Here is a 24,182-nt window from a genome sequence, read left to right as displayed (position 1 = left end):
CAATATGGCGACATCAAGAGTGAACTGTCGTCATGACGACGTCATAAATCTCGCGAGACTGTCATGGTAGGATCCCAGGGTGCCGTTGTACAAAACAACCTTAGCGCTAAGGTTACCTTATATCCTTAAGTTTTAACCTTAGGCCTTTACTAAGGTTGACCCCCTGTTGCATGAAACTACCTTACGCTAAGGTAGCCTTAGTTAAGGTGAAAATTTGAAGGTTGGTCAGACCCAACCTTAGCCACGCTAAGGTTGATACTTCATTGAATTTCAACATGGCTACTTTCTTGTTGATGTGTGAGGAAACTGAGAGAAGTTTGAAGAAACAGCATGTTTTCCGAGATCGCACCATGCAGCTTGAGACACTGACAGACTTGGACTTGATATCGCGTTATATTGTTTGTTTGCTTCCTTTTTTTTTGTTGCTCGTTGTTTGAAATTGAAAAGATAAATCTAATAAAACGCTAAAACATGAGTATGTTGCTAATTGAACAACTAAAAGACTGAAAAGGCTTCGATTAACGTGAAAGAGTTCTTAACATGTGACAAATGATCATAGTTGATGGCAGTGTGTTCTAGAAATAGAAGTTTCTTCTTTTCAGATTGAATTAAGAAAATAAATCAGAAAAGAAACAAACAAAGCCAAAATGATTAACTTAGAAATAAAGAAATACCTTGGGTGTATGAGCTCATGGTAGGATCCCAGTTCTGTTTCTTGTCCATTGCAACGCCTCTTTATTACGCGTACTATGGGGGGCATGTCTGCTAGGGTGAACATAGGTATCACGACTGGATATTCATAAGTTGTTTGATATTTAGGAAACCCAAATTTATTATATCATAAAAATAATTATGACGAGAGAGTTTAATGGGGTCGATGTACTTCCTTAGTTAAAATAGTAAATTAGTTTTGTCAAAAATAAGTTTTATTCCACAATTGTGAAATTTCGGGTCGGTGGATCTACGAGCCATGTGTTTAAAAAGACGCATATACGATGAAAAGAAAAACATTGGTTTAATGTAGCATGGGGTCTGTGACTCGAATATACCCGTGTGGTTTAGAAGTATGCAGAAAGACATAAATGGAAGAAAACTACAGCCCGACATCCCGAGAAAGTCATTGGGAGTGTCCTTATATGTTATCACTATTCGGGTCAATCTCATTAAAATCAGATCCTAGTTCTCGCTATGGGGTGATTGATATCCGGGTGAGATAATGTTTTAGTTTAAATGGCATCCCTGCAAACATCCTGGAAATTATGTAATACTAGAAGGAACTTTGTCGCCCTTACAAAAACAAGCATAAAGTGTCAAAATGACCTAAAGCCCGACATTTTGATGAAATATCGCATTGTCACGCCAATGTTAATTACAGCTTATTTTCAAACTTTTCATAAAGCACGATCTGTAATTTATAGATGAATGAGCTCAGAACTCGAACTCAGTCACAACGATTATAAAGGCGCATAAAATCGTCCGTAAATGGGGAGGTAAGTCTGTGGGTTAATGGGTCGTCGGTTATCGGTGTGAGTGAGTGTGGTTTTACGCCGCTTTTAGCAATATTACAGCAATATGACGGAGGGGAGCACCAGGGATATGCTTCTCACCGGTTATCTGAAGATTGGTGTATTTAAACATCACACAAAAAATGAGAAATATTTTCTTAATTCACAAAGCTCGCAAAGTGCGTTTTTTGTCAAAAGGGATAAAATCATCAGTGACGGAACATTGTTTATGCCGTTTTGAGAAACATTCCAGTTATTTCGCGGCGTGTCAGCTTGATGTTGGAGGAAATCCTGAACTGATGCAGTATGGTGAGGCCCACAAGCATGGGGCCATATGTTGCTGACAAAGCTAGAAACATGATCAGGAGTATCAGTTTCGTATCAGCGATCGATCATCGATAAAATTTCTGACACGCCAAGGGGACGCAACTCTGCAAAGCGAGTTGCGCCAACTTAGACGACTGGGCCAGTCGTGCCCACTTAAATTATCTATATTGTTCGTATCGAATGTATAACATTATATACATAAGCATACATAATCATTTGATACATGTTTATGTCGTTCAGATATTAGGCAGTATTTGTTCGCCCACAATTTTCGATAAGCTGTTAAAAAGAAAATGCTTTCAATGCATGGTGTACGATAAAAAGTGGCGAAATTTGCTGTTTTCTATGCATAAGGAAATCTCCGACAACACATAGCCTTGTCTCCTTTTCAAACAGGTTAAATATTTGCGGTTACATTTACACCACAAGATAGCAAATGTGATATTCGACATCTCTGGGTAATATCACAGTCGGAGGTTGACCCAGTGCCGCGCGAGCGTAATTCTCGCACAACATTCAGTGTATTATGAACATGTCCGTCACAAGCAGTTGAAGCCCATAAGCATGGGCCTATATGTTGCTGAGTAGAATGTTGATTGAAGAGATTGCTATGCATCAACAATACAAGCTAAACCAGCTTCGGGGCACAAGCTGGTTAGCGTATACCACATATCAACCTATCTTGTCAGACATTGGTTGATTATACTGCTATCTGTTGTGATGCGTAGTGTCGTTTATTGAATATTTACCATATGTCAAACGTATCTCACAGCTGGATCCCCGTGGATGCAACTGATAAAGACAGCAAGGCCATCGGGGCGGTTGTCTTTTCAAATAGATGATTTAATCGAGTAACCAGAAAAAGTTGAAATTAGCTTGTTCTAATATTTTCTCACTGATCGATCCTCATGATCTTAGTCTGAAAAACATTGTACATCAATCAGACTGAAAGTATTTCCGACATAACGCATTTTTTAAAGTCGAATGAAGAATTATTTTTATTCAGATGGTTCAGTATGGTCTTATTACCAATAACATAAAAAAGTTTAATTATATACGCATTAGAGCATCTTCCTGAGGCAAGGGAGTTAAATAATACGTCCAGTTAAATTTGTACTGGTGGCGCTACGATCCAGCCTGGAATTCAAACGTAGTTCGGCAAGGGTGGAAACTGGACTTTTATAGTCAGTTAACACCCTTGCCTAAGGCAGATGCTTTACAGTTATATAGGGGGGCGGTGGGGTAGTCTAGTAGTTAAAGCGTTCGCTCTTCACGTCGAAGACCCAGGTTCGATTCCCCACATGTAAAACAATATGTGTCAAGCCCATTTCTGGTGTCGCCCGCCGTGATATTGCTGGAATATTGCTAAAAGTGATCTGTAAATCATAGATTTGTCATCTGAAATATCTCGTTCGTTAAATCTGACTGGCCAAGAACGGAGAGTTTTACAGTTCAATCACCCCACTGTCTCGGATAGTGAATGTATATACATTTGTACTTGGTATGGGGAATAAATTATTTCCGCTATCGGTGTACGACTGTACCACACACCAATGTATATGGTATCGATACACGTAGTTTTGTGTTACTTGTTTGTTGTTTAACGCCGCACTCAGCAATATTCCAGCTAAATGGCGGCGGTCTGTAAATAATCGAGTCTGGACCAGACAATCAAGTGATTGGCATCATGAGCATCGATCAATTAATTACGACAAGCATAGTCGCCTTTTATGGCACGCATTGGTTGCTGAAGACCTATTCTACCCCGGATCTTCATGGGTCCAAGTAGTAGTAGTAGTAGTAGTAGTAGTAGTAGTAGTCGAGTTGCGTCCTTTAGTACAATATAGTAGCAGGGTCGCGGTTGATCTAGTGCCCGGATCTGAGATTCGTCCCAACATATCCTTGCTTTGTCAGCATCATACCGTATGAGTCGTGTGTTTCACAACAATGGTCTTTCCAGCATATTGGTCATATATAAGTATCCGATTACAGGAATTTGTAACGTAATTAAAGATATGGTCCATGTTATAGTGCCGATATCCTGGAAATAAAGTTGTTTGAATCATATATAAGTATCCATCGAATTTGTAACGAAATTAAAAATATGGTCCATGTTATAGTGCGGATATCCTTGAAATAAAGTTTTTGAAAACGTACGTTAATATTTCCTTATCTATGCAATGAATGTGGAGGAGAAAAGGTTGGGTTGCTTAGAACTGCATCTTTAGTCGTTGTTTTATCCTTTTCTTAAAAAGGAGTTTGAACATTTATATATACATAAGATATATAGTCTCTGGGCTCTACCGGGTAAATATTTTGGTGTGTGATAATAAGATTGATATATTTTACAATATGTATGAACACCATGCAACACGATCAACTAAAATTGTATATAATTCTGATCAATTTGGCTTAATATGGGCTGCCCACGTCGACTTTTCTGATTGGATTGATGGCCTGTGAAGCATATGCGTAGTGATATCCTTTTGGGTGCTTACTTCCGTTTTATGGGATCATCGAGAAATGTTAAATATTTCAACATTTAGTTATATGGCTGTGTGTATCTTAGAAATAAGATAATATCAACATTAACTTTTACTTTTAGATGATGCATCAAGTAAAGTATCAGGGACTATTTCTTACAAATACGGAAGTCGGCTTTATATCCGCTGGTATGTTACAGGGCACCATGGACTAGAAAGTTGAGTGAATATGGGAAAACAACAATACTGCTATGTACTACCATTTGTTTGTGTTAATGTTATCGTGTGTACCCAGTGTAGGAAGACTGTATTTGTTTAGGGGCAGCTGGGATCCATATGACACTAAATATGGACACTTTTCTGAGACGGAGCGGCTTGAGATGCTACAGGCATCGAAAAACATGTTTTATTTCGGATATGACAGTTACATGAAATACGCCTTTCCACAAGATGAACTGAACCCAATAAACTGCTCTGGGCGTGGGCCAGACTATGACAACCCGTAAGTATTCAACAACTAGTTGGTAAGACCATGATTTCTTTTAGACGAGGCCAACAGCTTAGCAGCTGGTGAGGAAACTGTTATCAAATGTAGGCTTCTAGTGCCAGTGTTGGACAGTGTTGGTTCGTTAGAAATTCAATCATAACACATTTGATAATGTCATTCATACATACTGACTGTCATGAAGTGAATGCCATGAAAACCTAATTAGATCATAGGGACAGTGACTCAATTGCATTTGCCGTACCTTAAGTGGGCACTAACCGTGTGAATAACCATATAATACGAGTATATTCCATGTATATGGGTGCAGGCTAAAACGTCACCGATTTCTCTGGCGAAAACGGCACCGCATTTGGCGAAAACGGCTACTATGTGTCGGGCGAAAACGGCACCTCTATTTTTAATAACGATAACAACGATTTTTGTGGTAATATATATGGTTTATTTACATGGTATTTGATGTATAGGGTACATCTGAAGCCGTAATGTGAATTTCAGATAGGTTTGGTACTCTCATTTCTTCAGCATCTTCTGACTGGAAACTGACATCAAAGCGTATAGTGAATAAAAGTCGGTGAGTAAATTGGAGTAGGGGGCTAATTTCTTATTTGTTTTATTTCACAATTATTTGTGTTTGTAAGAGACGATGTGAGTTTAATTTCTATTATCTTTCGTCAAAGCATGTTATGTTTTCACCATACGTTGAGTTGCGTATAAGCTAAGTTGGATTATAGTTGGAGCAGAGGCTAATTTCTAATGTAAACTTGTTTTAACATCTCACAATTATTGGCCTTTGCAAGTTACAGTGTAAGTTTAATATCATTTATTTGACCAAGGTAAAAAAAATAAGGTGCCGTTTTCGCTCGAGTCGAGGTGCCTTTTTCGCCAATCGGTGCCGTTTTCGCCCGGTGACGTTTTGCTGAGGTGACGTTTTCGCTATAACCCCATGTATATGATACCATCCTTTAATCAATGTTTATTTAATGATTACAATCAACCTAAGTTGTCTTATGTTTTGACATGTTATCATGGTTCTGCTGTGTGCTGATTACATGCAACATGCCAAAGAATGAAAAGTTATAAATATTGGCCAACCCTCACTGGCATTTTTAGACCCGGTGGTCATGTGGTTGGACTTCTAGCATGGAAAGTCATAGTAACAGTAGTAGCTTTCAAGTCGTTCAACATGTCGTTTTCTGCTAACTCATTTTTTGTATTCAATGATGAACCAGACCTTGAACATAATCATGATAATCACAGTTCATTTGATGACATATCCAATGAACAACAGACAATGAGACATGTGAATAGTCTTGTTATTTTGTCTTATGGTCATGTATTTAATAACTATAACATGTATAAAAACATGCAATAAGAAATATTTGATAAATATCTACAGACATAAAACTATTTATTTGGTATAAAAGGTTATTTATCATGTTAAATGGAAGGTCAAACATATTCTTTATTAATTATAGTTAGCATCCGGGAAAATTTCCATGATTTTTGCATTTCAGATCCAACATAAACATCAATGATGTTTTAGGTGACTACATTCTGACGCTAGTGGACGCCCTGGACACATTAGCTGTGAGTAGATTTTGTTGTTTTTGGACCATGGTGCTGTACAGTCAAAGTGTTTAATATGATATCCTTTTGTTGATTATTTTTCCAGTTATATGGTTAACTGTAAATATGTCATCATTTTTTCATGGTTATCATATTGATATGACCATGTTAATTGGTATTTTTTTAGTGAAATTACGCTGATATTTATATACAATTTGTTCATAATCAAGTATGCCATATAATTTTGTTGATATTAACACATCTGATCATGATTAAGCACATTGGAGGTTGTCCACCTTGCCTTGTTAACCTGGATGTACTATCACTGATTATTAGCAATACTGAACATGCTGAATTGAGTTAATTTTGTCTGTTTAAGGTAATGGGAAATGAAACTGAATTTAAGAAAGCGGTGAACCTCATTAAGGATAACCTTGACTTTGACAAGTCAAGCACCGTTCAAGTCTTCGAAACTACGATCCGGTAAAACAGCCTTCTTATCCCCCAAGTTACATATCTTAAAGTTAATAACTCACTATCACATCTGCTTGACGTTTTATTATCACTGGTTCAGAAATTATCAATATGAACATGTATAGCATTATATATAGCATTACATATCTTATTTGTAATTTGTATTAATTCTCACCATTTGATTCTTTGATTTCTTTGTCACTAATAGTAATAATATAAACAAAAAAAATTTATCATCTTTGCTCTGAATTAAGGATGATGATAATATTTCCTTTGAAGCAATAAATGGCTTTTTTTACTGAGGATGCCTTATGTAATTTCCAGGATGATGGGAGCATTATTATCAGCACACCTAATCATCATTGACCCCAGTCAGCCATTCGGTAATATGATGCCCATACACTATGAAGGGGAGTTGCTTCACCTAGCACATGACTTGGCTGCAAGACTTCTTCCTGCCTTCGAAAATACAGCAACAGGAATTCCTTATCCAAGGGTAACACTGAACACTCTTATAACCAGTAGTTTGTGTACATAATTTTTCTCAAATCTTTGGGTCAGTGTTTGAAATATAAATAAAATTAGATCCTTCAAAATATAATTTGAATTATTTTTTCTGTGTTATCATGATTATTGGGCTCAGTGGTAATAAATATTCTGATAAGATTTTTTTTTTTAAGATCAAAATGTATGTATGGATTTTGACAGAATTTCTGAGTGACCTCATGATCATGTGTTTCTACTTTGCTCTCTGAACTTTTTTTATGTTTTGCATGTCGATAGCAAAGGAACTGATCGTCAATCTCTTTTTTCTTTATCCATCTGCTTTATTTACCTTCCAGATAAATCTGCGTCATGGAGTACCACCTGACTGTATCAATGAAACATGTACATCAGGAGCGGGGACTTTGGTGCTAGAGTTTGGCATACTGTCTCGGCTGCTGGGAGATCCTGTGTATGAATCTTTGGCCAGACGAGCAGTGCAGATGCTGTGGAAATATCGCTCAAATGTGACAGGCTTGTTCGGTCAGTTAAACTTGGATAGCATGCCATGTAGCAGACCATCTGCAATTTAATAGACATACTGCACATAGAAATGACCTGTGTGATGAAAAGATGCTTTTTCTATGTTTAAAGTTTGGTAAAACGTTCTTAGTTCTCAGAGTAAAATGTGCAAACATAACACTGAGAACTCTGTATATCTTAATTTTCTGTATCCGTGACAAAAATAGGTCTTCGGTAACCCATGCATGCTTGTATCCCAAATGCGTAGATCAGTGCTCATGATGTCAATCACTGGATTGTCTAAGTGAGTAGAACTTTTGTCTTGACCCAAGCAGTGAAAATTCACAGGATGTAATTAGTGTTTGAATGACATTGTTTATATACTTGTTACAAGTGCTGCTCAATGAACAGTGATGTGGAATATATAGTTGTTTGTTTTCAGCATATGACTAAGTTGGTATTTCTGCTATCCAAAATGTCTTATTGTTGATAAAAATGCGATGTTTAATAATGGGAGTAAAGACCACGCACATTTTTTGCATTTAATTCACGGCTTACGTTAATATCAAGATTTACAGCTGTCATATAGCTGGAATATTGCTGAGTGTTGTAAATAACAAAAACACAAAACAGTTTTCTGTATTAGGTTCCGATGTTGGTAACACACATATGGCATGTTTTGTCATGCAGATAATACCAACCAAATGTCCTTACCTTTAACATGTTTAAGCTATGTATTTTTAAGTTAAACATATCTTTCATTACTAGGTTTACCAAAATGACCAACTCGGGCATATAAAAGAGAGTAACTTCATTCCCTCCTGAAACACGTTTGGAATATAATTTTCTACAGATTTTAGATACATATGTTAACCATGTTGACATGTTAACATTGTGTTAATTTTTGTTCATTTCCGTCAATTGTGTTGATCATAAGCAACCAACGTAAAAGAACCTGATCATGGTGATTAGGGCCCGTGAAGATCCGGGGTAGAATGGGTCTTCAGTAACCCATACTTGCCGTAAAAGACAACTATGCTTGTCGTAAGAGGCAACTAACAGGATCGGGTGGTCAGGCTTGCTGACTTGGTTGATGTGTGTCATCAATCCTAATTGCGTGGATCGATGTTCGTGATGTCAATCACTGGATTGTCTGGTCCAGACTCAATTATTTTACAGACCGCTGTCATATAGCTGGAATATTGCTGAGTGGGGCGTTAAACAACAAACAAACAAACAAGCAAACAAACATGGTGATTAGAGATGCACACTTATTGTTCCAGGTAATGTCATCAATATCCAGACTGGAGAGTGGGTTGGGAAGATGAGTGGTCTAGGTGCCGGGATTGATTCATTCTACGAGTATCTCCTCAAGGTATGTGCAGTAACACAGTTTCGGTCATTGTTCAGATTTATGCATGTTTTGAAGTCAGAATTGGCTAGAATACTAGGTATCTTCTGCCATATGTGTAAGGAATGTGCACAAGCTCTATCCCTAGTAACAATTTCTAAGTTTTTTTATGTTTTTTTGCTGAAATGTGGCCTCAATGGATGTCACTGATGTGGTTGCCGCGCACCATTATGAAACTTCTGTTTTCGAGTAACACATCTATTTTGATATCCATTTTCAATGTTTATGAATTGCTTTGCTATTCAATTTAGATGTTTTAAAAATAGTCTCGCTCTCACTTACGGCTGTATTAATAACATTAAACAAACAACAAACATGGCAGATAGATGCCTGGTTTTCGGTGTTTATACCTCAGAATCATTAACTGGCAAAAGGTTTACACTGAACATGCTAAATCCATGTGTGTTTGATAAAATCATTACTTACACAATGCTTTCATGGAAGCAATATAATATTAAAGATGGATTTATATTGTTTCCTTTGTATTTATTTAGTCATACATTATGTTCGGAGATGAACATGACCTGAAGATGTTCAATGAATCCTACGAGACAATCAAGTTCCATATGAGAAGGGGGTAGGTCTGCTTCATGATAATCCTTGATGTGATATTGATGAAAGCAATAATACATTAGTCTGTTTCTTCTGTTCTGAAATCAGTCAAAGACAAATTTCCCAACTGAAGTTATATATGTCCATTGATGTCTGTTATTACCCCTGATTACCGTATTCGACGTAATAAGCGCCCAGGGTGCTCTCAAAATTAGAAATAGGGGGCTCTTATAAGAATATTATTTTGGTGGAAAAAACAGTGTTGAAAGATAAATTTCGTGGTTTATGCCGACGGCCTGACTGTATATACGACAGATATATTTTTCAAGAATTTAATTGCCCATAATTAAGGGTGCATATAACACACGAGTGCATATTATACACGAATAAATAAGTCTTGTGTACATTGATCAATCGGAAGGGGTGCTAATTGGGATTGTTCACTTGCCAATATATTAGCAAATATTGCTGTGGGCCCTTATTAGAGCGGGGTGCTTATTACGTCGAATACGGTACATGTTTATTAAACAACGGGGTGGTGTGGTAGCCTTGTGGTTAGAGCATTCCCTCAAAGACCCAAGTTCAATTCCCCACATGGGAATAGCCTGTAGGGTATGCCAGTGGTTAAAGCTGAACTGTTCCGTGTTTCTCCCTCCAATTATATTGCTTGCATATTGCTAAAAGTGGCATATTTCAAAAAGTGGGTTGAAGCCATACCCACTCTCTTTAGAAACAATGCCAGTTAGTGTAAATTTCACCTGAACTAGATTTGTATTTATTCAGGAGGTCGCGGTGCAACAATGGTGAAGGGAACCCTCCTATCTACGTCAACGTCAACATGATGACAGGCGACACCGCCAACACCTGGATTGATGCCCTGCAGTCAGCATGGTCAGGTGTGCAGGTCAGTGGAACCATGGAGGTTGCTAAACAGAATCTTTCTCCAGAATCTTTGTGTTTATCTTTAGAGGTTTTTCAACCTGGGATTGGGTATCGAGTGCAAAATTGACGCAACAAGAAGCTCTCATAAAATCTCCATCTTCATCAGGATTGGGTGGCCGCAGCTGGTTGTTGAGTGACCGCTCGGGGTTGGCCTTTAGCTCGTATGGAGTTGATGTGTTAGTGCTCATGTCATTAGGAACTGGTTTGTCTGCACCAGGGCTTGACAAGGATGCTGATCCACAAGATAACTGTGTACTCAACAGATATGCTGGTCCACTAGACAAATATGTACTAGACAAATATGCTGGTCCACTTGACAACTATGTCAGTCTACTAGATGTGTTTGATGGTCCACTAGACAACTATGCTGGTATTCTTGACATATTTGATGGTCCACTAGACAACTATGTCAGTCTACTAGATGTATTTGATGGTCCACTAGACAACTATGCTGGTATTCTAGACGTATTTGATGGTCCACTAGACAACTATGTCAGTCTATTAGATGTGTTTGATGGTCCACTAGACAACTATACTGGTATTCTAGACGTATTTGATGGTCCACTAGACAACTATGTCAGTCTACTAGATGTATTTGATGGTCCACTAGACAACTATGCTGGTATTCTAGACGTTTTTGATGGTCCACTAGACAACTATGTCAGTCTACTGACAACGATGTCAGCCTACGAGACGTTGTTGATGGTTATTTAGACATATATGCTGTTCCACTAGACAACTATACTGGTATTCTAGACGTATTTGATGGTCCACTATACAACTATGTCAGTCTATTAGATGTATTTGATGGTCCTCAAGACAGATATGATGGTCCAATAGACAAATACGCTGGGCAAATGTGCTTGTCTAGTGGACAACAGCCATTGAAGTTTGATGCATGTTCCTGGTGCTCCTCTTGGTTTGCAAATGTTGTCTTGCCAGAACAAAGATTGGTCTCAGAGTTACACCCCCATGCAGCGTGAGAACATCATGGAAGTTTAATATTTTCTCAGGCCGGGAATATTTGTGGAAAATAGAAAATTGTTAAAAAGTCATGGATACATTTTTTTATAACTGTAATTGGTTTTTGGTGATATATCAGCAACAGAAAAAGAAATAAAACTCGACCATCGGCCATTTTCCATGTTATTCTGAGTTAACACCTCCCAAGCTTTGGGACTTTGTTGGGACTTTTATTGAAATAATATCATAGAAAACCAGCATACTACCCTGGAAAGTGTACATAAGGCTAAAAAAAATAATAGTCTTGGTTCTCAGGCACCACCCACATCATCATAAAGTCTGCTGCACGTTTTGTTTTTTTTCCATTTTTAAAAAAATAAATTCTAATACTTTAACACAATGCACACACAAAATTTGAAATTTGACAACAAAATAAACATGCAATGAACTTTATGATGATGTGGGCAGTGCCTGGGGAACCAAGACTAATTACATTAAGTAATACGTTACCACTGTTATACCGAGGCTGTTGTCTCCCACAACTGCTGCTATAGCGAAATCTACCACAGAGATCTCAATTACCTCATGCAGCACGTGCGTAGCCACCCAGCTGCCATGTGACACCCTTCACTCTTGTCTCCTTCGTCTGCTTAGCAAGACGTGTTTTCTCCTGCTGAAGCGTTCCTTGAAGATTTGGTGATATTTATTATAGTTTATTCTCTAATAAACTGTGCTTTTATGGGGCGTTGCGGTAGCTACGCTTGGTTATAATTTTCCCGCCAAACGGAAAATTCTTCCTGCCCTTTTTTCTATATACTTGCGGGGTTCGCGTAAGCACGTTGTGTTTTACGTTTCCCCTGTTCTTGTATGTTTTGGGGGTTAACATCAGTTATTACTTTAATAAAGGTTATATGTGTATGTTATATGTTCACATTGCTCGTTTATTTTCTTGTGAAAATGTTCGTTTGTGAATCATTGTGGTGCGTGCGTTGTAACCATGTTTTGTTCTTTGTTTATAGCAAACAATCAATGTCTGACATGGATATGTCCCCAGTATCCACCCCCCTCTACCCCTGCTCCTCGGAGTTGTGGGGTGTGCAGAAAGTTTTTGTCGTCCCGGGATCCCCACGATCGTTGCCCGCGGCGCAGGGTTCCTTGCGGGGACACCCGGTGCATCCTGTGCGAAGGTCTGGGGCCTGCGGAGTTTGAGCGGTACCGGCTGTAGGTACAGTCCGTCTCCACCCCTGTGGTGGCCGGTTCGTCCGGTCGGGGTCCCCGTGCGGGTACCACCTCCTCGGCTGCGGCGGATCCCCTTGCGGCCCTCGGGCTGTCTGGGGATTCCGTCGCCGCATTGTTGTCGAAACTTGTGGTCTCCAAGCTGGCGGCCTTATCGCAAGATAGGCCGCTGGCTGTTCCGTCCCCGGCCTCTTCGGTGGCCGCGGGGTCGGACGCGGGGTCCACCGGTAAAGCGGCGGATCTCTTGGCGGCCCGTGTGCTGTCCGGGGATTCCGTCGCTGCATTACTTGCATAACTTGTGGACTCCAAGCTGGCGGCCTTATCTCAGGATAGGCCGCTGGCTGTTCCGTCCCCGGCCACTTCGGTGGCCGCGGGGTCGGACGCGGGGTCCACCGGTACGGCGGCGGCTCCCGTGGTCACCGGTCCTTCCCCCGAACCGTTGCTCCCGCTATCGGTTTAGGACCGCGTGGCCATGGTTTCTGACCTCTTTGAGGACATGCCCCGGCCGGTACCGCAGGGAATCCACGACTGTGGGTTCCTCCGAGGTATACGATGAGTCTTCCGACACGGCTTTCCCCGCATCAACCTTGCTGCGCGGTTTCAAGCCTTCCTTGGAGAACGCCTTCGCGGCGGCCTCCGGTCGGGGTCTCCCGTTGCCTCCGGCGTCGTGGAGAAAGGGTTTCTTCCCGGTACATGACCTTGCCTTTCCCGAGGCTGGTCCTACCGCGGAGGCCCATGTTGAGCGGTTGGGTGTCCGTGCCCCACCGGCTGCTACGGTGACGCAAGCTACCTTGCACCAGCTGGACGCCCTCGCTCGGCACTCCATGTCTCACGGAGACACTTACTTGGCTGCAGCGGCCCGTCTGGTCGAAGGTTCTCCCACGGACCGTGACCAGCGCATTTACAACTGCCTGCTCAGTTTAAATGCTTCCCTGGAGTACGTTGCCGAGGACTCTCGGCACACACTTGCTCTTGTTGGGTCCCTGCATAGGCGCCTAGGTGCCGCTCCTAACCAAAGCGCGCCCCAGGCTGCTGCGGCCGGTAGGTCTAAGGGGTCGGGTTCTTCTTCCTCTGGGAAGTAGCCCCGCCCTGAGGGCTCCGGTATGGGCAATCAGCTGCCCTTTTGCGGGAAGACGGGGAACTGGGGGAAGCCCAAGTCGTCGACGGACGGCAAGGGCCCCTCCAGGTGACTCTCATTGGAGGGGTTCGTATGCCGACAGCGCCAACTTCGGTTGGCCCTTAGGCGAACCCGAGTCACTTGGCCCTGGACAGTTGCGCCTGCCGCAACCTGTCAGGGCCCCCTCTCCTTCCCCAGTGGGAGCCAGACTCCAGACTTACTGGGAGAATTGGGAACAAGTGTTCGATGACCCGTGGGTGGTCAACACGATTCGGTACGGCTATCGGCTTGATCTCAAAGCGAATCCGCCGCTCACCGTTGCCCCGTTGGCAGGTTTCGATTCGGAAACCGATCTTCCCATCCTCGCCGATGCCATCGGCAGGTTGGTGGAGAAGGGGCAGTAGGGGAGTTAGCTCTACCAGAAATAACACCGGGGTTTTACTCCAGGATATTTCTCGTTCCCAAGTAGGACAGTGCCGAACTCAGAATGATTCACACGTCCGCTCCCTGGCTGTTCACCCGGTTAACCACCCCCATAGTGGGGTTCCTCCACAGGAGGGGTGTCCGGTACTTCGCGTACCTGGACGACTCGCTTGTAGCAAATCGAATGACGGACACCCTGTCACGCCATCTCGTTTTCGCACGTCGGCTCTTGGAGCAATTTGGGTGGATTATCAATCTCCCCAAGAGCGAGTTAACCCCTTCTCAGAACTTGCTGTTCATCGGAGGTCGGTTCAACACGGTGTCCCATCGCCTCTTTGTCCCCCCAGACCGGTGGCACAAAATTCAGGCGATGATTGCCAAAGTCTTAGCGGTGCAACAGACTGTTCACTTTTGGGAACAGCTGTTAGGGCTACTTGTATCAGCCCAGGACTGCACCGCACGGGGTCGTCTCCAACTCCGCCCGCTGCAACGGTTTTTAATCCAGTTGTTAGCAACGGAGGTGAACAGTGCGACCGTCGCCCTCCTGGATCGGCTCCGACCGCATCTGGAGTGGTGGACGGTCCCTTACATTGTCTTATCAGGAGTCTCTATGCGGCCCTACCGGGCCACGTTGACCCTGTATACAGACGCCTCTCTAGTGGGCTGGGGCGCCCATCTAAAGGGGGAGGTGAGCTCGGGGCTGTGGTGCGTAGACGAACTAGGTCTTCACATCACTTGTCTCGAGTTCAAGGCAGTGATCAACGCAGTCAATCACTGGAAGCATCGTCTCGTCGACGCCCGGCTCATGCTGGCGACCGACAACACGACGGTAGTGTCCTATGTGAACAAACTGGGGGGAACCCACAGTCACTCGCTACTCGATCTCACGTTCGAGTTTTACGCTCTGGTGGACAGTGTCCCGTGCCAGATACGCGCCCGTCACATCCCAGGTGTGCGGAACGTACTGGCCGATGCTCTATCGAGGCCTCAGGATCCGAGCCCCACAGAGTGGATGCTGAACCCAGTAGTGTTTCAGTGGCTGTGCGAACGTTTGGGTCGTCCGATGGTCGACCTGTTCGCAACGCGGTTCAACAATCAACTCCCGTTGTTTGTATCACCAGTCCCGGACCCGAGGGCCATCGATCACGATGCTCTCGCGTTAGACTGGACGGGCTTGGTCGCTTATGCTTACCCGCCGACAGCGTTGATACCACACATTCCAAGCCGGCTCCGAGGAGTTCGCTGTCGAATGTTACTGACCGCGCCCATGTGGCCGAACAGATCGTGGTACCCCGACTTGCTGACCCAGGTCACGCAGTCGCCACTTCCACTGCCTGTGAGACCGGATCTCTTGATCCACCCTCACACCCGTCAGCTTCATCCAAACGCAGGGCAGTTCAATCTGCACGCGTGGATGTTGTCACCGAGCGTCTGAGGAGTAAAGTTTTTTCTCGCCGGGCGTCTCGGGCATACGTTAGTATGCATCGTGATTCTACCCAGAAGGTGTATAATGCACGTTGGGTTATTTTCACGTAGTGGTGTTGTAAACATCACATTCATTCGCCAGATAAGGTATCTGTGCAGGATATTGCTCGTTTCATGTCTCACTTGCGAGAGACCCGGAAACTCTCCGGGGGTTCCATTGCCAACTATGTCTCGTCCGTTGCTACGGTACGGGACGTTGCTATGGGTACCAGTCTCTCCAAAGAGCCGGTGATACGGGGTATTATCAAGGGTTTCAAACAGCACGATCTTAAGAAGGGCCGCCTTCGGGCACCGGCCTGGGATCTTTCCCTAGTGTTGCAATCACTTACGGAAGCTCCGTATGAACCCTTGCATAGTGCTTCGTTCCGGCATGTGACTTGGAAAACAGCATTTCTCCTCTCCTTTGCCACGGCGGCACGTGTATCCGAAATTCATGCACTCGATGTCGCCAAGGTACGATTCGATAGGGGTGACGAAGGAGCGGTCCGCCTGGGCCTGCTCATGGGCTTCGTCGCCAAGAATCAGAGAGTCGGGCAAACGGAGAGAGAATTCACTGTAAGATCACTCAAAGAAATCTTACATCCTGCTGATACTGAGGACAGAGCGCTGTGTCCGGTTAGGGCCCTTAAGTATTATCTTAAGGCTTCGAATGAACGTAGACAAGGGCGTGACCGTCTGTTCATATCGTGTAACCCTAATCGCACGGTTGACATAACTCGCAACTCGATTGCGTTGTGGCTTCGTTCTGTCATCAATCTGGCGTACCGGTCTCGGGGGTTACCGGTAGCGGGGTCAAACCCGCACGAGATCAGGGCGCTAGCGGCAACATTTGCCCTACACTCGAATATCTCTGTTCGCAGAATATTACGAGGTTGTTACTGGCGTTCTGACTCGGTTTTTGCCAATCACTACCTCAAACAGGTTGCTGATGCCGTCGTGGAGAGTGTGCACCGTCTTGGCCCGCGGATCGCGGCGCAAGCGGGCACCTAAGGGGTGTGCCCAGCGCAATTCCGAACTCCTCAGGCGTCTGACCTTGCACGGTGGTCAATCTGGGTCGACTCCAATGTTCCCACTGCCGTGGGTACAGGAGTTGGGGTCCCGCAAACCAGCGCACTCACACCACAGGTGAGGGCGGCTTTTTGTGTGCTTTGTCCTTATTTGTATTTTGACAATTATGTCTTTAATTGTCTGTCGTGTATCCCAACCTTGTGATGCATGCTTACAAATACTGGAATTAGGTCACGCGCCTAATGCATACTTTAAGTAGGCTTGCTCTGGGATATACGGTCTGAATGAAATTAATTTCCCTCTTTTCGACTGTTTAACCTGATCTAAGATTAAGCTCACGCGGATACAGTGTTCTCATCCGCTGCGGCGATGAAATACCTATCCAGTGGGGCCGTTTGGAGTCACCAATCGTTTTGGCAATAACGATTGAGCCTTACGGTATGCGCTTGACAGTGCTTTGGTATTCCTATAGGGTAACGCCTAGCTAGGTGCATGCGCATCGAGTGCTTCCGCCTTGGTGTTTACTTCCGCTGGTAGGAAGGAACGCTAGCAGTCAGGATTCGGGTTGTAGGTGCTCCCCACCGCCTACTGTGGTAGTCAGCCTCGGTATAACAGTGGTAACGTATTACTTAATGTAATTTGTAGAATTTTCCTATTCGGAATATTCTATAAGTAATACGTTACCACTGGGCTGCTGCCCGCCCGTCCGTCCCCCGAGCACTTGCTCTCGCAGGAGACAAGAGTGAAGGGTGTCACATGGCAGCTGGGTGGCTACGCACGTGCTGCATGAGGTAATTGAGATCTCTGTGGTAGATTTCGCTATAGCAGCAGTTGTGGGAGACAACAGCCTCGGTATAACAGTGGTAACGTATTACTTATAGAATATTCCGAATAGGAAAATTCTACAATTTTTTTGTTTAGCCTAACATACCAATACAGAACTTGTTTCCTCTGTTGCAGGTGTTGAATGGTGACATAGAGGAGGCCATCTGTTCCCATGCATTATACTATTCAATATGGAGGAAGTACGGGGCCCTGCCGGAGCGCTACAACTGGCAGATGAAGGCCCCGGATGTCATGTTTTACCCCCTGCGCCCAGAACTGGTGGAATCAACATACTACCTCTACCAGGCCACCAAAAACCCATTCTACCTGCATGTGGGGAAAGACATTCTCAACAGCCTCAATCAACATGCCAAAGCAGAGTGAGAACACCTCTTTTTCCATCTCTCCCTGGTCTAGTGGTAGAGCGTTGCCCAGAGAGCGGAATGTCCGGGGTTTGATCCCCGGCCGTATCATTCCAAAAGATGTTAACAGATGGTACTTGTTGTTAAACTGTCTGGTACTTAACATTATGGGGCTAAAACAAGGACTGGCCAGTTCGGAGTCAGTATACTGTGTCTGAGTGGGGTATTCATGTTAAACTACATCATGGTATCTCAGTGTGCTAGCACTATAAATCGGCATCAGTCCGGACTAGTACAAGCAGCCACACACACACACATATACGTGCATGCATGTCACTATGTCAGTGCAATAATCTTGAATGCGACTTTAAACCCCATTTCACCTCACCTCTTTTTCCATCGAAAGTTCAAAAGATGAAACGCTGTGGGGATTCCTGTGTTGGTCGCAGCCTAATGTATCCGGTGGTCAGACTTGGTGACTTGGCTGAGTGCATGGCATCACCAACAGTGTGGGGCATTGCACATGATATCAACCACTTTATTGTCTGGCCATGACTATATACATGTATTTACAGGCTGCTGTCATATAGCTGGAATATTGCTGCATTCCTCATGTTTATTTCACTCTACTGTAGTCACAATTTGTAAGTCCATGCACGATCAGGGTGCACAGGTGGCCTAGTCGTCTAAGGTGCCTTGGGCACATCAGAAACCTATGATTGTGGGTTCGTATCCCAGTTTGCCCCAATCATGTTTCAAGGTTTGTCAGCACCATACCCCTGCTGGTGGGTTTCACCGAAGTGATAAATGTCTGAGACCTGCATCACTTTGGGTTTTCCTCCCACATTAAGCCGACACGCCGTGATATAACTGGAATACTGTTAAAAGCAGCGTTAAACCCTACTCACTCAATCTCCATGCACTATCATCTGCAAAATTGCTGAAGCAGCATTATCAATTTCTGTAAGCGCCACAGGGACATTCCATCACAATCTATCAGGTAAAAGGGCTGGTAGCTTGATTTAACCTTGGCCTACTGTATATTGCAGTGAAGGATTCTAGTATGTGACTAGTGTTGTAAACCTATGGTAATCTACCATACATAATATATGTAAACATATGTCATTAGTGAGTGAGTGAGTATGTTTTTTTGCCGCTTTTAGCAATGTTCCAGCAATATCACGGCAGGGGACACCAGAAATGATTTTACCATAGTGTGTCGGGAATCAAACCCGGGTCTTTGGTGTGACAAGCAAACGCTTTAACCACTAGGCTACCCCTCTGCCCCATTAGTACAACCGTCTGGTTAAGCATATAGGTCCGCTGCATGTCATCATGTCCTAATTGCATGGTTTGTTGCTCATGATGTTAATCACTGGATTGTCTGGTCCAGACTCAACTGTCCTATAGCTGGAATATAGCTGCGTGGTGTTAAACAACAAACATTAGTACTGCATATCTATGCTATTTATTGTAGGGTTTTCTTGTTCCTAAATCTGCTTTTGTATTACAGGTGCGGGTATGGAACAATACACAATGTGAATACAAAAACTTTGGAGGACAGAATGGAGAGCTTCTTTCTTAGTGAAACTTGTAAATATTTGTACTTGGTAAGGATAATATTTTGAAGCTACTGTATATAGGTTGTTATGTATTGTTTCATAATATCAGATATGTCATGGTGGTTGCCTTGGTTATATATGTGGCCTAAGCGCAGAGTTGTGTCCCCTTAGGTGGCAGAATCTGCTGAGATGCGGGTTTGAATCCCAGATTAGTCCAATGATGGTGCTTGGTCATCTTCCCGATGCAAGCTAGTTAACTGACTATTAAAGTCTGGTTTCCACCCTTGCCAAACTAGACTGAAAATTCATGTCTCGATCATAGCCCAACCAGTGGTTGTTACGATTTATGTCGCTTCTTTGTCAATCAAATTCCCCCTATTATGTTACGTGCATTTGCCTCAAACAAAATAGCCGAGCTCAGTCAAAGCGATCTGATCCATTGTCAAGATCTTTATTGTAATAAAACATGCTTTACCTCGCGAAGTACATCAAATTGCTTGAGCACATTGAATAAAAACATGAAAAGTTTTGGAAAATATCTGTCGATGCCGACATATTTTGCAAATCTTGCAATCAACTGAAACTGCACATCCGTTTACGAACAGGATGTCCGTTTCATCATGCTATTTTGATTGGACTATGCGTGGACTCGTTGGTCCAGCCAGAAAATAACTCCAAAATTCAAGCCTAGTTCGGCAAGGATGAAAACTGGACTTATATAGGGGTTGATGGTGCTGATTGTTGTTCTTTTCAGAAACAGAGCTAAAATACCAATTGAACTTTTCCTCATGACACCTATATTACAAACAAGTGGTGGTACCTCCTTCCAGACCGCTGTCATATAGCTGGAATATTGCTGAGTGCAGCATTAAGCAACAAACAAACAAACCTTCTTCCAAGTCTACAGTTCATGTTTTACTTTTATCAATCTACTGAGGTTCATTTTCAAAACAAAATTGGCAAAGATGGCCCTTAGCAGCAGATGTCACTGTGCAGAGATCCTTTGATATTCAGCACTATGGCCTTGCTTATGAGTTCATGACCGTCTAAGACCGGCATCACTTGGGGTTTTCCACCCCATATGAAGCAGAAACACTGTGATACAACAATTCTGTAAAAAGCAGTATTAAACCTGATTCAACATCTCAACCACTCAAATAAAATTAACGAAGTATTTAATATTTTGTCTCTCAAGACTGTATGTGTATCAGTCTTGTGGTCAGGTAATACTGCTTATAACATCAGTTTTATTGCAGTTGTGTTTCCATGCAAGTTTAATGGAATAATATGTCTTATACCCCCAAGCATGTTTCTTTGTTTGGTAGATATACTACTCCTATACTGTCATGGCAATGTTGTGGTATTTTTTTCAGGGAATTTCTGTCAGTGTGGCTGTAAGACCTTTGGGTTTCAGCTATTTGACAAAGACAATCACGTGAACACGGAGGCCAGCAAGTGGCTGTTCTCCACAGAGGGGCACCTGTTTCCTGTCAGCAGACAACTCCGCAAGAAGTCATGGGAAGAATGGCAGCCCCAGACACCCATTCCATCGGCAGCCGTGGTGGATGTTCGCACAAACAAGTCAAATGTGAGTCTGAGTGCGGGACGATATATGTCCATTATACTTTGTCTGATTAGGGGTGTGACGATTCACATGTCGGGGAGGGAATCACTAAAAAATAGGACAATCTATAGGGCAGGGTCATAGCAACTTCCTGAGGCAAGGGAGTTAACTCACTATAAAAGTCAGTTCACACCCTTGCCAAACTAGGCTGGGATTCCGGAGTTACATTTTGGCTGAACTAACTAGTCTATGCATAGTCCAGTCAAAATTATGCAACGAACTAGACATTCGGTTTGTAAACAGCATGGATTTTGACTGCAGGATTTGCAAAGCATGTGTAACACCGGATCAGATTGTTTTGATTTTAATCAACGCCATTTTGTTTGAAGCAAATGCAAGTGATATGAGTGATGGAATCTGATTGGTCAATAGGAGGGACATAGAAGGGACATAACTCATATATAGTGGCACTGGTGGCACAACGATCAAGCCTGGAAATTCCAGCCTAGTTCAGCAAGGGTGGAAACTGGACTTCTATGCCACAGGAAGGTGGGGTCATAATAAATAATACATATATTTGGTGGGGGAGGGTCATGTTACAATTGACATTGTAAGAATCTTCATCATCGTCGCTATATGAGTATGTGTTTTTGATGTTTAGAGCCACACTTAGCAATATTCCAGTTATATGACGGTGGTCTGTAAATAATCGAGTCTGGACCAGACAATCCAGTGATTGATATCATGAGCATCAATCCACGCAATTGGGATACAATGACATGCATCAACCAAGTCAGCGAGCCTGACCACCCGATCCCGTTACAAGCATAGTCACCTTTTACGGCAAGCATGGGTTGCTGAAGACCTGTTCTACCCCGGATCTTCACGGGTCTCGCTGAAATAAACCAGAAGTTGTTATCCATAAAGTTGTATGTTTTCTTACATCCTGATTTTTGACAAGAAGTATTCTATGTCTGTTTGTTGCAGTGTGATACAGTGTCGTCGGACAGTCGGTACTTTCTACCAATGAAGTCCCGTTACCTGGAGCAGATGGAGCTTGCTGTGGGTCTACACGACACTTTGTGACACATTCCAGCTTTATACATACCTAGTGTGTCTCAACACAGGGCATTCTATGTGATGGCAGTCTTGCGCATATCATACTGCAGACCGAACCAATTTACTTCTTGTTCTATATATCATCTGAAAAAGCAAATTAATTTCGTGATTCTTTTTTTTAAATATGTTTTTTTGTGTTTTTGTTAAAACTTGCAAAAATCAACCCCATATCAACTCTGACAAAAACATTATATACTCACTGCCAAAAGAAACATGAATACCATACACGGAGGTTAATTTATGAAAAGTTACTCCATTTCAAGAGATGTTAGATTAGTTTGATGCACAAATGAGGATGCTGTTATGTTGTATGAGATGCACAAACGAGGATGCTGTTATGTTGTATGAGATGCACAAACGAGGATGCTGTTATGTTGTATGAGATGCACATTTGTTTCATGCAGGATTAATGTGTAAAGTTTTGAAATCATGTGCAGCATATCTGATAAGAATAAAGACACACTGTGGTAACATTCGACTGATTTTTAGTTTTGACAACACCTCTTCTTTATGTAGATACTTCTCTGTATGTTTCTCTGGTTTGCGTTTCTTTTGGCAGTGAGTATAATATGCCTCCTGACTCATGGAATATTGTTCGCAAAAGTCCATAAGACATAAAATTAGATTGTATTTCACCTTGTACCTACAATATCTACATATTGTCATCAGTCATTCGTGCACACACATTCATGACATGTCATTATTTGTATAGTGTTTAATAGAGTATGACAACATACAGCTTTAGAAGGCAAAGGGAGATAACTGAGACTAATCCCATCATTGGGTTGCAATACTTTTAAATAGCCTATAAAGAAAGGTTTTTATCATGCTTATTCAAGTCATTTGTATGTTTTTATACATTCATGTCTCAAATCAATTCAATATTCAACTGAGAATGTGTCTTAGTGATATTCCAAATACTTAAGCAAACTTAACATTTGTTTAAGTACTAAGGTATAAAATTATGAAGCGTTTCCCCATATTTCTTCCATTCAGCATTTTCCTCATCTAAGCTATACATTATCATTCTCAGGTCCAGCTCATGTCAAATATTTGTTCTTTTATCCTAATATTATACAATTTCAAAACATATTCCCAAAATTATATAATAAAATCAGTTGTCTGTTCGGTATGATATTGTCTACTCTGTATATGTGTGATATTATCTGTGCATTCTCCCTAGTAGGTATGAACGGGACATGAATGTTTTCTTTTCTCTGTGTTGTCACTGTACATGGATTATGGAATCTGTCTGGGTGTCCGTGTACAGTTTGTCCGTGACATATAGGGTAAAAACCCATCTTCCCAAGGCAAGGGTGTTAACTGACTATAAAAGTCCAATTTCCACCCTTGCCGAACTCGGCTGGAAGTTTGTGGCTCGCTCGTATTGCCCAGTCAAGACGATCTGATCGATAATCGACATCTTAATTGTAATAAAATGGGTCCTACCTCACGCAATGCAAGAAATCACCTAACACATTGATTTGAAATATGAAAAGATTTGGAAAATATTTGTCGACAACCAGTTGACAGTACACATGCTTTGCAAATCCTGCAGTCGACCGGAATCTACACTTTGAAATCCATGTTGTTTACGAACCGGATGTCTAGTTCGTAACGTGATTTTGATTTGACTGTGCATAGACTCTTTAGTCCAGCAAAACTGTAACTCAAGAATTCCAGCCTAGTTCGGCAAGTGTGTAAACTTGACTTTTAGTTTTCTAGTCAGTTAACTGCCTTGCCTC

At 42.5% G+C, this 24,182-nt stretch overlaps 1 protein-coding gene across 2 annotated transcripts; it reads left to right on the top strand.

The window, feature by feature from the left end:
- Positions 1-4,487: 4,487 nt before the first annotated feature.
- Positions 4,488-23,978, top strand: LOC124145867 (ER degradation-enhancing alpha-mannosidase-like protein 1). Of its 2 annotated transcripts, XM_046515818.2 has the most exons (12): positions 4,489-4,817; positions 6,338-6,410; positions 6,769-6,872; positions 7,188-7,359; positions 7,706-7,889; positions 9,152-9,243; positions 9,774-9,856; positions 10,615-10,735; positions 17,966-18,210; positions 19,706-19,802; positions 21,169-21,342; positions 22,306-23,978. In XM_046515818.2, exons 1-12 carry the CDS (start codon positions 4,567-4,569, stop codon positions 22,402-22,404), a joined length of 1,695 nt encoding a protein of 564 aa, XP_046371774.1. In that variant the 5' UTR covers positions 4,489-4,566; the 3' UTR covers positions 22,405-23,978. The 2 variants fall into 2 exon arrangements, with proteins under 2 accessions (XP_046371776.1, XP_046371774.1); XM_046515820.2 differs by lacking the exon at positions 22,306-23,978 and having other exon boundaries at positions 4,488-4,817; positions 21,128-21,330.
- Positions 23,979-24,182: the final 204 nt, after the last annotated feature.

The sequence above is a fragment of the Haliotis rufescens genome, unplaced genomic scaffold (genome assembly GCF_023055435.1).
Source record: "Haliotis rufescens isolate VD_foot unplaced genomic scaffold, xgHalRufe1.0.p SCAF_45, whole genome shotgun sequence".
Classification (NCBI taxonomy): Eukaryota; Metazoa; Mollusca; class Gastropoda; order Lepetellida; family Haliotidae; genus Haliotis; species Haliotis rufescens.
This window is presented reverse-complemented; position numbering and strand designations above follow the sequence as displayed.